The sequence below is a fragment of the Ranitomeya imitator genome, chromosome 2 (assembly GCF_032444005.1).
Source record: "Ranitomeya imitator isolate aRanImi1 chromosome 2, aRanImi1.pri, whole genome shotgun sequence".
NCBI classification, from domain to species: Eukaryota; Metazoa; Chordata; class Amphibia; order Anura; family Dendrobatidae; genus Ranitomeya; species Ranitomeya imitator.
In genome coordinates, this window is record NC_091283.1 from 196416204 (window position 1) to 196434030 (window position 17827).

General features: G+C 43.6%; 1 protein-coding gene across 1 annotated transcript in view; it reads left to right on the top strand.

The window, feature by feature from the left end:
• CRB2 (crumbs cell polarity complex component 2) overlaps window positions 1-17425 on the top strand; it is a 123653-nt gene extending 106228 nt beyond the window's left edge. Inside the window, exon 13 of the mRNA XM_069754550.1 lies at window positions 16765-17425. Within this exon, the coding sequence (XP_069610651.1) occupies window positions 16765-16992 (228 nt within the window). The 3' untranslated portion in view covers window positions 16993-17425. The remainder of the gene's footprint in view (window positions 1-16764) is intronic.
• Window positions 17426-17827: the final 402 nt, after the last annotated feature.

The following is a 17827-nucleotide window of genomic DNA, read 5'->3' on the forward strand; positions in this document are numbered from 1 at the left end:
ATTAACACACAAGTGCTAATCACTCGCTCTGTACCTAGATCTTCTGCCAAGAAACCTCTGCTCATCTGTTACTATGATGAGATTTACCGCACAGGGATGTATTCTTGCATGTTTCTTCTGATTCCACTTTTTACTACTTGATGTAATTAAAGGGGTTACCTAGGAATTTATAACACTTAGAGATAGGCCATTCCTTTTAGATCCTTTTAGATCGGTGGCGGTCTTCTTTGCATGTTCGCTAATTGAAGAAAGGGTCAGAGCTTCGCATTGGCTTCACTATTTACCGGCCAAACGTTCTTGGCATTGGTCCTATTTACTAGAAGGTCAGACCCTCACTGATCTAATCGGTCATCAATTTTAAAGTCTGGGATAACCCCTTTAAGGTCCTGAGTTCTTGTTTGGTGTCCAAACTTTGTGTATAACCTGCATGTTTATGTATGTGCTGTTCAGGTGCATGTCCGATTGTCATGGACTTTGTAATACCATTGGTTTTGCCCTCCTTTTGTGTGTTTTTTGTTTTTAAGTGAGCTACATTGAAAAAAAATAAAATTGCTTTTGAAATTTTGAAACTTAACTTTTATCACCCTTTTATCTGGTATTATTGTGAAAAAGTAGTAAAACATAAAAGCTATACAAATTTGGTATCTCCGAAGTCATAGCAACCTATAAAATGAAGGTCATAGTCCTCATGGCTCTCTAAATAGGATTTCAATATTAAACCCACTTAGCTAATATAGCACTGACTTCACCTACTAGGTGAGATGTCAACCAATACAAAGTAGGATCTTAAACGGAATCTATCACATCCAGAAACGCTATGATATGAGGTTAATCTGCAGGAAAATATCATGTAACCCTTTGTTTCTGGCTTACTGGTGCAGTGGCTAATGAGAGAAAATGAACTTTTATTCTCTCTGCAGCCACTTGCTTCCACTCAATCAGAGCAGTGGAGGGAAGATTTACAGTCTCTGCTCACTATACAGTGTGTGAAGCTGTCATCCCTCCCCTGCACTGTGATTGACAGCCTGCTCTACATGCACTGCTAGGCAGGCTGTCAATCAAAGTGCCAAAGCGTGATTTACTATTATTAATTATTTATACAGCACCATTGATTGCATGGTGCTGTAAATCAAAATACAAATACAACTTACAGTAGACAAACTAACAATGATAGACTGGTACAGAGGGAAGAGGACCTGGCCCCTTGCGGGCTTACATTCTAGAGGATTATGGGGAAGGAGACAGTAGGTTGGGGGTTGCAGTAGCTCCGATGGACTTGAGGTGTCAGCGGGGTCATTGCAGTATGTAAGATTTCTTGAAGAGATGGGTTTTCAGGTTCCGTCTGAAGGTTCTGCATGTGGTGGATAATTGGACATATTGGGGCACAGAATTCTAGAGGATGGGGATATTCTGGAGAAGTCTTGGGGCAATTGGATGATGAACAAATAAGTGTGGAGGAGAGAAGGAGGTCTTGGGAGGACCAGAGATTGTGAGATAAGATATTGGGAGATGAGTTCAGAGAGGAGAAGGCTTTGTAGGTCAGTGTTAGTAGTTTAAACTGGATACCCTGGGAAATTGTGAGCCAGTGAACGGATTTGCAAAGAGGGGGAGAAGGAGTGTAGCAAGGAGAGAGATTAATTAGTCGGGCAGCAGAGTTAAGGACGGACTGAAGAGGTGCAAGAGTGTTAGAAGGTAGGCCACAGAGGAGGATGTTGCAGTAGTCGAGGCGGGAGATGATTAGGGCATGCACAAGCATTTTGGTAGAGTGAGGGTTGAGGAAAGGATGGATTCTGGAAATATTTTTGAGCTGGAGGCGACAGGAGGTGGCGAAAGCTTGGATGTGCAGCTTGAAGGACGGGGCAGAGTCAAGGGTTACTCCGAGGCAGCAGATTTCTGGGACAGGGGAAAGTGTGATGTCATTTATTGTGATAGATAGATCAGGTAGGGAAGGTATGCGATGGAGGAAAGATATTTAAGGTAGTTCAGATTTGTCCACATTGAGCTTGAGGAAGCAAGATGAGAAGGAGGAAGAGATGGCTGATAAACACTCTGGGATTCTGGAGAGCAGAGACACTACATCTGGGCCAGAGAGGTAGATCTGAGTGTCATCAGCATTTAGATCGTACTGGAAGCCATAGGATTTTATGAGTTGCCCCAGGACAATGGTGTAGATGAAGAAGAGTACGGGTCCTAGGACAGAGCCTTGGGGGACTCCAACAGAGAGCGAGCGAGATGAAGAGGTAATATGGGAGTAGGAAACGCTAAATGTGCAGTTAGTAAGGTATGAGGAGATCCAAGATAGGGCGAGGTCTTTGACACCAAAGGAGGAGAGGATCTGTAGTAGGAGTCAGTGGTCAACTGTGTCGAAGGCAGAGGACATGTCTAGAAGAAGGGGTATAGAGAATTGTCTGTTAGCTTTGGCAGAAAGTAAGTCATTAATAAGTTTGGTCAAGGCAGTTTCAGTGGAATGGTGGAGACAGAAGCCAGATTGTAGGTTGTCGAAGATTGACTTAGATGCAAAGTGAGAGGAACGTTCAGCGTGGACATGCTGCTCAAGGAGTTTGGAAGCAAATGGGAGCAATGACATGGACGACAGCTGGACAAAGTGTTCGGGTCAAGGAATGGCTTTTTGAGGATAGGTGTGATTGTGGCATGTTTGAAGGCAGAGGGGAAGGTACCAGAAGTTAATGATAGGTTGAAGAGATGGGTTAGGGATGGGATAAGTGTGGTGGTGAGGTGGTAGGATGGGGTCAAGTGCACAAGTAGTGAGGTGTGATTTGGAGAGGAAATTTATGGGGTTAGGGCATTGGTCTGGTATACAAATGGGTTGTGGTGGTCGGGACAATAAAGACTTGCCTTGCTTGGTCTATCTTATTATTGAAGTGCATGGCAAAGTCCTGGGCAGAGATTGGGGAAGTCAGAGGGGGCATTGGTGAGAAGAGGAGGGACTTAAAAGAGTTGAATAACTGTGGTTGTAGGATAAGGAAGAGACGAGGGATGTAAAATATGAAATGAAACCTGGCACTCAACTTGTACGTGAAAGCGGTTTTATTTACCAGCAAAAAAAAACCGTTTCGGTCGTTAATCTGACCTTCATCAGTTACTGTGAGTATAAATAAAGAAAAAGCAAATTGTACAAAGAAACCAAAGTACATATAAAAAATAAAGTATTTACAAAAAATATAGAGCTTTCGACATCAAGATGGCATGGTTACATATAGAGATTAGTATATAAATGGTATAATGTAAGGTACAAAAAAATCGTACAGGTGAAATAGAACGAAATAGAACACTGTACAGAAACAACCAATCCTGGCACAATATAAGGAATGTGGATAGTAGGAAGGTAAATAACATACCGTATAGATAGTGTTGTTTATAGTGAGTGTACGCTCCTGTGAGCGAAGGGCTATGTTTTCTGTAATGGAAGGGTTAACCTAGTTAGGTGGGGGATAAATGGGTGAATATTGTGCCCCATGCAATATAATAGCATACCCCTGTTATGAGAAGAGACCGGGTATGTGACCGGTAACCTATAGAAAAAATAAGTATACTGCTGAGTATATTAATACGGCTGCAGCAGGGGAGAAAGTGAGGGTAGGTAGTATGTCTTACCGCTGGCTTGTGATGTGACGAGACACTGTGTCCACTGCTGGTCTGCTGTCTACTATGCCCCTGCACATTTTATGTGCTATCAGGAAGTGTTGCTGGCCGGAAGGAGGCGTGTCTGGCCAGCAGCAGTGAATGCTGGTAGTGAGGTATCTCCTGCTGTGTCCAGCAGGATAGTGAATGTACTCCTTCTCTGTGGGCGTGTGAAGGGGCGGAGTGGTAGAGGTGACGTCACTGCTATGGCAGTGCAGTCCAGGGCTCTTTGTTTGCTTGTCACCTTGTAAGGAAGTCGGCAGGATAGCTTATACATACTGTCACTATGGGGTGATTAGGTGGGAGGGGGAGAATGATGGCTTATGGTCATGCATTTTAAAGGCACTGCGGGTTCTGTGTCACTATATGTGAACGGGTGTATTATTACCTGGTGTCGGAAAGTAGAAGTAAAGCCTGTGTTCTCTGGACTAATGGTGGTAGGACGTATTACGCCTGTAAGAGAGACTATGGAAAGCAGGCACAACTATAATATTACAAAGTAGTTGCAGGTGGATTAGAGTGAGCCAGCCAGAGTAGTGAGTGCCAGTGGGAAGTTTGAATCCAGGAATCAATACAGGCGACTCTAAAAGAATAGAGAACAGGCAATTAGACACCAAAAACTGTAACATTACACATATATTCAGACAAAGGCCAACAGATCATATTCCCTATTTAACCCCTTAGGGGCCAAGGTTTCCAGGGTGTGTATCCAGAGGGCTTCCCGTTTTTTTAGAAGTGCGATCCTATCGCCACCTCGTCTCTGTGGGGGAACAGAGTCGATTACCTGATATTTGAGTTGTTAAATTGAGTGTCCCTGTGTAGCAAAATGGTGGGGGATCGGTAAAAGCAGATTATTACAACGTATAGTAGATTTATGCTTGGAGATCCTATCGCGTATGGATTGCGTGGTTTCCCCAACGTATAGTAGTCCACAGGGACATTTAATCAGGTATACGACGAAGGATGAATCACACGTATAGTAATCTTTGATCCCAAAGCTCTTGCCTGTGTGTTGGAAGGTACCGCCCTTTTGTACGTTCCCACATTGCGCACAATGTAGGCATGGATATATGCCCATTCTAGGTTGTGTTAAGAACCTTGATCTTTTTGCTTGTGTGGGACCCAAGTCCGCCCTCACTAAATTGTCCCTGAGATTTTGTGGTCTTTTATAGCAAGGGAGAAATGGAAGTTTGCTCTCCACAGCATATCCCAATGTCCCAGAGTTCAAAGACCAATGTTTCCTGATATGTTTATGTAGGATAGAAGTAAATGGGTGGTAGACGTGTACAAATGGAACACGTTTACCTTGATCCCTAACCTGTGGGTGTGACTGAGGATTCCTTTGTTTGTCAAGGACATCAGTGGGGTAACCGCGATGTCGGAACTTGGTTGTCATTTCATTTATACGTTGGTCCCGTACGCTGTTGTCAGTGACTATGCGTTGTACGCGCTGGTATTGTGATCTAGGTATGGAGCGTTTTACAGCGGGAGGATGGAAACTCTGATAGTGTAAAATGCTGTTGCGATCGGTTGGTTTTATATGAAGATCAGTAGTTAAACGTCCATCCTTATCTTTCAGAACCACTGTGTCCAGGAAACTCACGGATTGAGTATCATTGGACATGGTGAACTGTATGCCTGGCCATACCCCATTGAGAAAGGAGAGAAATGCCTCCAGGGATTCCAACGTGCCCCCCCATAAGCAGAAAACGTCATCAATGTAACGGGTCCAGTATAGGACGTTAGCCTCAAATAGAGGATGTTTGTAGATGGCAGATTCCTCGAAATGGGCCATATAGGCATTTGCATAGGGGGGCGCAACGTTGGAACCCATGGCGGTCCCACGGGCCTGCAGGAAGTACTGGTCCTGAAAAAGAAAATCGAACAATACCAGAGAGAGAAGGTCCACACATAAGTTAACAGCATCAGTATGCATTTCCGCTGTCGTAAGGAGATGGTGTACTGAATTTATACCCTCTACATGGGGGATTGAGGTGTACAGGTCCTTTACGTCCATTGTAACAAGGATGGTGTGGGGCGGTACTGTACCTATAAACTGGATCCTACTAAGGAATGCCCCTGTGTCTAACAGAAAGGATGGTGTATTTTTAATTAGAGGCGTGAGGATCTTCTCCAGAAAGATGGAGATTGGTGACAAAATGGACTCAGTGGAGGCCACTATGGGTCTCCCTGGGGGACTTTGTAGGTTCTTGTGAATTTTTTGGTAGAGTGTAAAACACAGGTGTGATGGGGTTTAGTTAGAAATTCCATGGTTTTGGAATCAAGAACACCTATTGCCGCGTATTTTTTCAGTATGGATTCTATTTTTACCCGAATGTCACTACTGGGGTCCCTAGTGAGTTTGGTATAGACAGACTCGTTTTGAAGTTGTCGTGTTATTTCTGACAGATAATAGGACTTGTCCATAACTACCAAGGCTCCTCCTTTGTCTGCCGGTTTTATTATCAGGTTCCCTTCTTCCCGAAGGGTTCTAAGGGCCTGATTTTCTACTGTAGATAGATTTGGGGGGAAGAAGAGCCTCCCTTTCTCAATATCATCACGTAGGTCGTGAAATGATTTATTTATAAAATCAATGAAGGTCTCCACAGCGTGTGACCCATGTGGTGGGCAGAAACTACTTTTGTTCCGTAACCCCAGTTGTGTAATGGATAATGGGTTGGGAGAGACTTCTATATTAGGGGGTGGAGGTGGTGTCATGGAAAAATGTGCCTTCAACCTCAGAAGGCGAAAGAACCTTTGTAGGTCCATTTCTAGTTGGAATGTTTGACATTTACGTGAGGGGCAAAAGGAGAGACCCTTTTGTAGTACACTTAATTCTGCAATTCCCAAGGATCTAGAGGAAATGTTTACCACCAATGAGTCCGTACCATGGATCACGTCACTCTCATCCTGTCCGAGTCGCTGTCTCTGTTTCCGCCCCCGCCTCGTTTTCTTCGAGGGAATCGGCGTCTTTGACCTAAAAAAGAAGTTTGGCTGGAAGTAGGGGCCTCCCGTTCCACTTCTGATCCTGAGGTAGAGTAGTCTGTTGAGTTTCTTTGGTTGCGGGGGGACGGACGCCTTGCGGTGGAGTTGCCCTGCCATCGGTAGATCTGATTCTGCTCGTAATCGATGGTGTCTCTCGAAAACTTACTCCTTTTCCGGTTTTCCGTGTCCCTCTTATGTTGATCAACCCGGGTCTGGATCTGTGTCTTAAGAGTACTGAGTTCCTCAGCTGTGCCTGCTGTTGCTAGTTGCGCTTCAATGTTGCGAATCTCCGCTGCGTTGGCCTCTATCTTCTTATGGAGGTGCTCAACAGTAAGGGTCATCAAATCAAAGGAATATTTGTTAAGGATTTGTACATATTTTGAACAGTAATCAGGATTATCGTGAAATAAAGTGGGACGGAGAGCGACCCGCAATCCCCTGGGTATCCTCTTAACCCTGAGGTATTCGGATAGGGTGGCGCAGTGGAGCTCGATATTGACCTGATGTCGCAGTGCTCTTTCTAAATCGCAACCACGTGTTTCATGCAGTGGACTTTTAAGAAAATCACAGGGGATTGTTGATTGTGCCAAGATGCCGGAGGTTTCCTCAGTGTTATATGAGAAGGTAGCTGAGGACATAGCCATCGGTAGCGTGCAAACACGTATAGGACATGTAATTAAATAAACGTGTGCACAGCTTGTGGAGTGTGGTGCCCAGGTAGGTTCCAACACCTTAGTAATATGAAATGAAACCTGGCACTCAACTTGTACGTGAAAGCGGTTTTATTTACCAGCAACAAAAAAACGTTTCGGTCATTAATCTGACCTTCATCAGTTACTGTGAGTATAAATAAAGAAAAAGCTATAGGTTACCGCTCACATACCCGGTCTCTTCTCATAACAGGGGTATGCTATTATATTGCATGGGGCACAATATTCACCCATTTATCCCCCACCTAACTAGGTTAACCCTTCCATTACAGAAAACATAGCCCTTCGCTCACAGGAGCGTACTGTTGTGAATTCTGTGGTCACAAGTGGTATTGCAGTCTCTGGGCGTCCTCCCTCAGGTGTTTTAGTGAGCTCGTTGGCTGCCTTGCTATTTAGCTCCACCTGAGTCTGTCTTCCTTGCTCCTTGTCAATGTTCCAGTGTTGGATCTGAGCTACTGCATCTTTCCTTGGGCCTGCTGCTCTGCTAGATAAGTGCTTCTAGTTTGTTTTCTGTTTTTTCTGTCCAGCTTGTTATTATCTTTTGCTGGAAGCTCTGAGAAGCAAAGGGGTGCACCGCCGTGCTGTTAGTTCGGCACGGTGGGTCTTTTTTGCCCCTTTGCGTGGTTTTCGTTTTAGGGTTTTTTGTAGACTGCATAGTTCTCTTTGCTATCCTCGCTCTGTCTAGAATATCGGGCCTCACTTTGCTGAATCTATTTTATTCCTACGTTTGTCTTTTCATCTTGCTAACAGTCATTATATGTGGGGGCTGCCTATTCCTTTGGGGTATTTCTCTGAGGTAAGTCAGGCTTGTATTTCTATCTTCAGGCTAGTCAGCTCCTCAGGCAGTGCCGAGTTGCATAGGTAGTGATAGGCGCAATCCACTGCTGCTTCCAGTTGTGTGAGGACAGTTCAGGTACTGCAGTCTACAGAGATTCCACGTCTCAGAGCTCGTCCTATTGTTTTGGGTTTTTGCCAGATCTCTGTATGTGCGCTGATTACTGCACGCTGTGTTGCCTGATTGCCAGCCATAACAGCGTACACTCACTATAAACAACACTATCTATACGGTATGTTATTTACCTTCCTACTATCCACATTCCTTATATTGTGCCAGGATTGGTTGTTTCTGTACAGTGTTCTATTTCGTTCTATTTCACCTGTACGATTTTTTTGTACCTTACATTATACCATTTATATACTAATCTCTATATGTAACCATGCCATCTTGATGTCGAAAGCTCTATATTTTTTGTAAATACTTTATTTTTTATATGTACTTTGGTTTCTTTGTACAATTTGCTTTTTCTTTATTTATACTCACAGTAACTGATGAAGGTCAGATTAACGACCGAAACGTTTTTTTGTTGCTGGTAAATAAAACCGCTTTCACGTACAAGTTGAGTGCCAGGTTTCATTTCATATTACTAAGGTGTTGGAACCTACCTGGGCACCACACTCCACAAGCTGTGCACACGTTTATCTATTTAATTAGAGGGATGTAAAATAGTCCTGTTTAGCAGAGGTGAGAGCTGATTTAAATGTGAGTGTTGCTTGTTTGAATGCAGTGAAGTCGTCTTACGAATGCATTTTCTTCCAACGCCGTTCTGCAATTCTGGATACTTGCTGGAGCTTTTTAGTGATGTTATTGTCTATCGATTCGTCGCACTCTGCTATGCATGAAAGGGGCAACCAAGTCGATAGCCAATGTGAGACTGGCATCGTATAGAGCAGTGGCACTGTCTGTGTCGTGGAGTGAGGATATGGAGGACAGTGGTAGAATAGAGTCCAAGAGTGTGCGAGTGAGTGTCTAGATGTGCGGTTTCTGCGGGGGTGAGCTAGTTCTTGGACATGGGTGACAGGTGAGGAGGACAGTGATGAGCGTCAGAAGATGGTGGACAGATTTGATTACACTAACTATGCAGTGAGTGGGAATCGTAACAGCTCCCTGCATGGACCTAAAGACTGTGATCGAGCGACTACAGGGAGAATAAACTTCATATTCTCCCTGTAGCCACTGCTCCAGTAATCCGTCTGCACAAGATTTAGATGCCAGTTACCTGCAAATTATCCCTATACCTTCAAGTAAATAGTGTTTCTGGATGTGACTGGTTCCCTTTAAGACAAAATGCAAGGTACTCCACAGGTTTGGGTGCCTGGTTAAAAACAAAATAAAACACTTCATAATCTAATAACTGTAGAAAACTTTGGCACTCCAGTTATATGATCTTCTGAAAAGAAGATGCACAAACATTCCAACATTATATATTACTGTTTAGGCAGGTGTAGAAAAAAAAATGGTGCAGAGTAAGAATGCTTTCAAAATAGAAGTGTTAATTGATAAAAAATAAACTATTAACAAAATGCAAAATGAAAGAAGAAAATAGAAATCCAAATTAAATCAATATTTGGTGTGATCGCCCTTTGGTGCTATTGTGAAGGCAAAGTGTCACTTCTTCTAGGAATATACACTTCTTCTTCCCACTCTCACCGGGCAGGAGCTGTACCGAACAAGCACACTCCTTGTAGGAGGTGTGTGTGACGGATGGCTTTTCCGATCAGCTGCCATACCGACCGCCGGCTCCACACCCCCCTGGGCAAGAGCTGGAGGTACAATTCAGAAGGAAAAAGGCAAATATATTCCAGGCGCTGCGGTCCGGCTCTGAAACGTAGGGCCATTAAACGTCTCATCTTGTGAATAGGCTGGCCCCCTCCATCACAGCGCCCGGAACATATCCGCCCCCTTCATTTTCCTCGTGAATTTCATGTGATCCCAGACAGGCTGGATGATGTGAGATCAGGGCTCTGCGAGGGCCGGATCATCACTTCCAGGACTCCTTGTTCCTCTTTACACTGAAGATCGTTCATAATGACATCGGTTGGATGTTTGGGGTTGTTGTCCTGCTGCAGAATAAACTTGGAACCCATCAGACGCTGCCCTGATGGTATTGTATGTTGGATAAGTATCTGCCTGTATTTCTTAGTATTGAGTTGGGGATAAGCTCAGGACTTTTTGTTGTCCTCAATGCTGGAAAATACACGGAGATGTTATGTGCAGTGTAAAGATAAATAACGAGCCTTGGAAGTGATGATCCGGCCCCCCCAGAACTCTGATCTCTCACATCATCCAGTCTTTGTATGATCACGTGAAGAGACAAGGATCAACACAAGTGACTTGTACAGAAGACCTGCGGTTTGCTCTCCAACATGTGTGGAAAACCCTCTGCCAAGTTCATTTAAAAACTATGTATAAGTAAAAGTACCGAGAAGAAGTGATGCTGGTGTGCAAGCAAAGGGCGGTCACCAAATATTGATTTGATTTACATTTCTCTTTTGTTTTTCCACTTAATAGCTTATTATTACAGGAAAGATATATATCTTGGTACCGTGTTAGCCAGTAGATAGAAAAATATTTAGAATTGAGAGTCCTCAGTGGTTGATACCTTTTAATGGCTAACTGAAAAGATGGTAACAAATTGCAAGCTTTCGAGACTACACCGGTCTCTTCATCAGGCTAAGACTAAAATAAATTCTGAAGAATCACATATTTATGCACAACACAGCACAGAAAAAAAAAAAAAAAACCATGGATAAGACAGGTGACATGAAGCAGAATTACCATGAGTGATAAACAGTTATGTCCATAAATATTGGGCCAGTTCTTAGATAAGGATCTTCCTTATCTAAAATATAGAGACCTTTCCAAATGTATCTGAGCCCTAACAGCACCCTGGCAGTAATTTAATGACCCCAACTTTGACAACTAGTTATCTTTAAGGCCACTTTCATGCACAGTGTTTTATGTGCATTTTTTGCCTTTTTATTAAAATTATGCAGCCAGATGTAGCTTAAAGGGAATCTGTCAGTAGGATCGTCCCTCCTGAGCAGTCTAGATGGGCATGCAGGTCATAGGAAGCTGAATAAAATGATACCTTGATATCTGCGAACTGATGTTGTATTGAGAGAAACATGGATTTCTCTGGAATATGTAAATGAACTGTTTGGATCTATGGGCCGGACATAGATCTCCCTGACAATCTGCCTCCAGAACTTTTTTTTAAATGAAAGGGGGCGATACCAGTGTGAGACATGTAGATCAGGAGAGTGGACTATCAGTCATTACATGTCTCACACTGGTAATGTCTCCTTTTATTTACAATACACTCTGGAGGCTGATTGTCAGGGAGATCTATGTCCGGCCCATAGCTCTAAACAGCTTATTTACATATTAAGAAAAAAGTGGATTTTTATGACGTAAGACATCAGATCGCAGATATCAAGGTGTCATTTTATTCATCTTTTTATGACCTGTATGCTTATTTAAATGGCTTAGGAGGGTGGATACTACTGACAGTTTCTCTTTAAGTAAAATATTGAAAAGCCTAAAGTCTACATAAATAACATTTTTTGAGGATTTTAACCCCTTAGTGACAGAGCCAATTTGGTACTTAATGACCGAGCCAATTTTTGCAATTCTGACCACTGTCACTTTATGAGGTTATAACTCTGGAACGCTTCAACGGATCCCGCTGATTCTGAGATTGTTTTTTCATGACATATTGTACTTCATGTTAGTGGTAACATTTCTTCGATATTACTTGCGATTATTTATGAAAAAAACGGAAATATGGCGAAAATTTTTAAAATTTTGCAATTTTCAAACTTTGTATTTTTATGCCCTTAAATCAGAGAGATATGTCACAAACAATAGTTAATAAATAACATTTCCCACATGTCTACTTTACATCAGCACAATTTTGGAAACAAAATTTTTTTTTGTTAGGGAGTTATAAGGGTTAAAAGTTGACCAGCAATTTCTCATTTTTACAACACCTTTTTTTTTAGGGACCACATCACATTTGAAGTCATTTTGAGGGGTCTATATGATAGAAAATAACGAAGTGTGACACCATTCTAAAAACTACACCCCTCAAGGTTCTCAAAACCACATTCAAGAAGTTTATTAACCCTTTACGTGCTTCACAGGAACTGAAACAATGTGGAAGGAAAAAATGAACATTTAACTTTTTTTTGCAAACATCTTAATTCAGAACCATTTTTTTATTTTCACATGTGTAAAAACAGAAATGTAACCATAAATTTTGTTATGCAATTTCTCCTGAATACGCCAATACCCCATATGTGAGGGTAAACCACTTTTTGGGCGCACCGCAGAACTTGGAAGTGAAGGTGTGCCGTTTGACTTTTTCAATGCAGAATTGGCTGGAATTGAGATCGGACGCTATGTCACGTTTAGAGAGCCCCTGATGTGCCTAAACAGTGGAAACCCCCCACAAGTGACACCATTTTGGAAACTAAACCCCTTAAGGAACTTATCTAGATGTGTGGTGAGCACTTTGAACCCCCAAGAGCTTCACAGAAGTTTATAACGTAGAGCCGTGAAAATAAAAAATCGCATTTGTTTACACAAAAATGATCTTTTCGCCCACAAATTCTTATTTTCACAAGGGTAACAGGAGAAATTAGACCACAAAAGTTGTTGTGCGATTTCTCCTGAATACGTCTATACCCCATATGTGAGGGTAAACCACTGTTTGGGCGCACCGCAGAGCTTGGAAGTGAAGGAGCGCTGTTTTACTTTTTCAATGTAGAATTGGCAGGAATTGAGATTGGACGCCATGTCGCGTTTGGAGAGCCCCTGATGTGCCTAAACAGTGGAAACCCCCGCACAAGTGACCCCATTTTGGAAACTAGACCCCCCAAGGAACTTATCTAGATGTGTGGTGAGAACTTTGAATGCCCAAGTGCTTCACAGAAGTTTAGAATGCAGAGTCGTGAAAATAAAAAATATTTTTTTTCCACAAAAAAGATATTGTAGCCCCCAAGTTTTTATTTTCACAAGGGTAACAGGAGAAATTGGACCGCAATAGTTGTTGTCCAATTTATCCCGAGTATGCTGATGCCCCATATGTGGGGGTAAACCACTGTTTGGGCGCACGGCAGAGCTCGGAAGGGAAGGAGCGCTGTTTTGGAATGCAGACTTAGATAGAATGGTCTGTGGGCGTTATGTTGCGTTTGCAGAGCCCCTGATGTACCTAAACAGTAGTAACCCCCCACAAGTGACCCCATTTTGGAAACTAGACCCCCCAAGGAACTTATCTAGATGTGTGGTGAGAACTTTGAATGCCCAAGTGCTTCACACAAGTTTAGAATGCAGAGTCGTGAAAATAAAAAAATATTTTTTTTTCCACAAAAAAGATTTTGTAACCCCCAAGTTTTTATTTTCACAAGGGTAACAGGAGAAATTGGACCCCAAAAGTTGTTGTCCAATTTATCCCGAGTACGCTGATGCCCCATATGTGGGGGTAACCCACTGTTTGGGTGCACGGCAGAGCTCAGAAGGGAGGAAGCACCATTTGACTTTTTGAGCGCAAAATTGGCTGTCGTGTTTGGAGACCCACTGATGTAACTAAACAGTGGAAACCCCCCAATTCTAGCTCCAACCCTAACCCCAACACACCCCTGACCCTAATCCCAACCTGATCCATAATCCTAATCACTAACCCTAACGATAATCACAACCCTTACCCCAAAACAACCCTAATGTCAACCATAACCCTAATCAAAACCTTAAATCCAACACACCCCTAATCCTAATCTCAACCCTAACCTCAAACCTAACCCTAATCCCAATACACCCCTAATCACAACCCTAACCTTAACCCTAATCCCAAACCCAAGCATAACCCTAATGCCAACCCTAACCCTAATACCAACTCTAATCCAAACACTAACCCCAAATCTAACCCTAACTTTAGCCCCAACCCTAACCCTAAGGCTACTTTCACACTTGCATCGTTTGGCATCCGTCGCAATCCGTCATTTTGGACAAAAAACGGATCCTCCAAATGTGCCCGCAGGATGCATTTTTTTGCCCATAGACTTGTATTGCCGACAAATCATAACGGATGGCCACACGTCGCGTCCGTCGTGCACTGGATCAGTTGTGTTTTGGCGTACCGTCGGCACAAAAAACGTTCAATGTAACGTTTTTTTGTACGTCGCGTCCGCCATTTCTGACCGCGCATGCGTGGCCGTAACTCAGTCCCCTCCTCCCCAGGACATAGATTGGGTAGTGGATGCGTTGAAAAACTACATCCGCTGCCCACGTTGTGCACAATTTTCACAACGTACGTCGGTATGCCGGGCTGACGCATTGCGACGGCCCCGTACCGACGTAAGTGTGAAAGAACCCTAACCCTAAGTTTAGCCCCAACCCTAACCCTAAATTTAGCCCCAACCCTAACCCTAGCCCTAACCCTAACCCTAATTTTAGCCTCAACTGCTCTTCTCCTGTCGGCCGGCAGATGGCGATAGATGGCGGGCGCACTGCGCATGCCACCGCCATTTTCTTTTCCCCGGCAGCAAGGAGGAGCAGCAGGAGGATCCAGGGACACCAGTAAGTATAATAGGGTCCCCGAATCCCCCTATTTCTCTGTCCTCTGATGTACCCCCGGCAGCCGAGACCCCAAAGATTCTGCCGGTGCCAGCCGGCGGGCGCACTGCGCATGCGCCCGCCATTTTGAAGATGGCGGCGCCCACCGGGAGCCACGAGGAGCACCGGGGGAGATAGGTGAGTATTGGGGGGCTACCTGGGACCCCTTTTCTCTGACCTCTGATTTGCGATCACATCGGAGGACAGAGAAATTAAAAAGAGATCGCGTTTTTTTTTGCGATCGCCGGTAAACGGTTAATTACCGGCGATCGCAAATGCGGGGTCGGTAAAAAAAAACCCTGAATCATGTTCTCTGGGGTCTCGGTTACCCCCGGCAGCCGAGACCCCGGAGAAAATCCGGCTCTGGGGGGCGCTATTTACTTTTTCCACAGCGCCGTTAATTAACGGAGCTGTGGTTTAAGTACCCTTAGCGGCTGCCGTTAAAAGGCGTATCGGCGGTCACTAAGGGGTTAAGAAACGCAAAGAAAATCGGCTGTATTTTTAACAAAACACAACATTCTTCAGGTATGGCTATTTTTCTGGAGTTTATCCCATAAGCTTCTCTTTAGAATTTCAAGAATGCCAGCAAAAAATGTAAGTTTATTAACAAAATAATAAAAGCCAACAAAAATTCAGGTAAAAGACACAAATAAAAGAGCATCTTACAACTATTTTAAACATTGCAGTATGAGATAGATAGATCACACTGTAATGTTTAAAATACTTGAATGATGTGTTTTTATTGGTGTCTTTTACCTGACATTTTGCAGGCTTTATTTTGTTAATATAAATATAAAATAAATGGCAATAGCTCATGACTGATAGATTTCAACACCACTGATGTTTGTCTTGCCTGCACTTATGCTCAGACACACATTCTCCTCCACCCCACACACGAGATAGATGGTATGGGATGACTTTCCTTTAATATGTATGGGTTATTTAAAGGGAATCTGTCAGCAAGTTTTTGCTATCTGAGGGCAGCACGATGTAGAGGCAGAGAGCCTGATTCTAGTGATGTCACTTACTGGGCTGCTTGCTGTAGTTTTGATAGAATCCCTGTTTCCTTAGCAACAGTTCTATGAATACTGAGCTCTGTATAACCCCGCCCACACCACTGATTGGCAGCTTCTTGTGCACAATGTCAGCAAGCTGCCAATCAGTGGTGGGGGTGTGGTTACACAAATTAGCCTGACTGCCTGGCACGTTACTTAAGGTACCTTCACACTCAGCAACTTTACAACGAGAACGACAACAATCCGTGACGTTGCAGCGTCCTGGATAGCGATATCGTTGTGTTTGACACGCAGCAGCGATCTGGATCCCGCTGTGCCATCGCTGGTCGGAGCTAGAAGGCCAGAACTTTATTTGGTCGTCAGGTCGTCGTGTTTGACAGCAAAAGCAACGATGCCAGCAATGTTTTACATGGAGCTAACAACCAGCTACAACGATAAGTGAGTCACCGTTACGTCACAGGATCGCTCCTGCATCGTTCTGAAGCTGCTGTGTTTGACGTCTCTACAGCGACCTAAACAGCGACGCTGCAGCGATCGGCTCGTTGTCTATGTCGCTGAGTGTGACGGTACCTTTAAGTCCTCTAGTGATAATCTCCTGCTGATTAGACACTGATTACATTGAAACTACAGAAAGCTGATGAGCAAGTGACACGTCCCTGAAATTGGACTCCCCGCCCCTACTGCTGCTCTCAGTTTAAATGGCAAAAACCTGCTGACAGATTCCATTTAACACATTGGCTTTTAACATGAGCATTGACCCTTTTTCTGGTAAGTCTACATTCAGCAGATGCCTTTGAGAAGACATAGTCTAGTTATGTCCATGCTCAGGTCAAGTTTAGTCCAGACTATTGTATATTTCTATATTATATTGTTTTTCCGTTTTCTACCCAGCTGTTATGCCCATCTGTACCTCTCAGGTAGGGCCTCTGTGATATAATATGCTGTTCGTTTCTTGCAGAAAAGCAATGCAGCCTGGGCCTTCCCCTTCCCTCTCCTTGGAGTTGCAGTGCCTGTATCTTGTGGGGTTTTGCTTCTGTTTGTTATTGTGGGCATTTTCATTGTGCTGACAGCAAGGAAGAGGAGACAGTCGGAAGGCACATACAGTCCAAGCCAACAAGAGGTGGCCGGAGCCCGGCTAGAAATGGATAGTGTCCTAAAAGTGCCCCCTGAAGAGCGATTGATATGAACCAAACATCCGGGGGACGACTAGTCTGCTGCAGAGTCTAAAAACAAGTTTGTATGGTGAATTACGTCATAATGTCGGGCACAGCCCTGGAAGTACATTTGGCTTCTCTTTGTAATTGGTGGCTAGTCTTTTCTACTGGCCATTTAACCATCAGGACAAGGGATCTAAGACTTTTGGAGATACTCCAGGGGACCCATTCTGCCTAATGTGTAGACGCCATAAAGCCACTACAGGAGCCGTGATAAACCTCTGACAATGGTCGGTGCACAGATAATCCAGAGCCCTTACCAGGAGAGGTATCTGGTATACTTGAACTATCCGGAACGTGAGGTTCTAGATGTGCCTGAGTTTTTAGAATATTTTTATATTACTTGGAAAGTCAATAGAGAGACCACTATAACCTCTTTGTGGCTTTGGACTGGGCAGTTTTAGCTGTAGCGTAACGAAACAATGTACAGCGCCATTTCTCCTGCCTTATCTGTAGCACTGTCCACAAGCTGGTACGGAAAGTGACCAAACTTATCAGCGAGGTTTCACCAGTAAAACAACTGTTTGTCCATAAGTTTAATTACTATTTATTTGCTTCATTTTTATATATGTTGTAGGCCCTTTAATTAACATAGTAACATAGTTAGTAAGGCCGAAAAAAGACATTTGTCCATCCAGTTCAGCCTATATTCCATCATAATAAATCCCCAGATCTACGTCCTTCTACAGAACCTAATTGTATGATACAATATTGTTCTGCTCCAGGAAGACATCCAGGCCTCTCTTGAACCCCTCGACTGAGTTCGCCATCACCACCTCCTCAGGCAAGCAATTCCAGATTCTCACT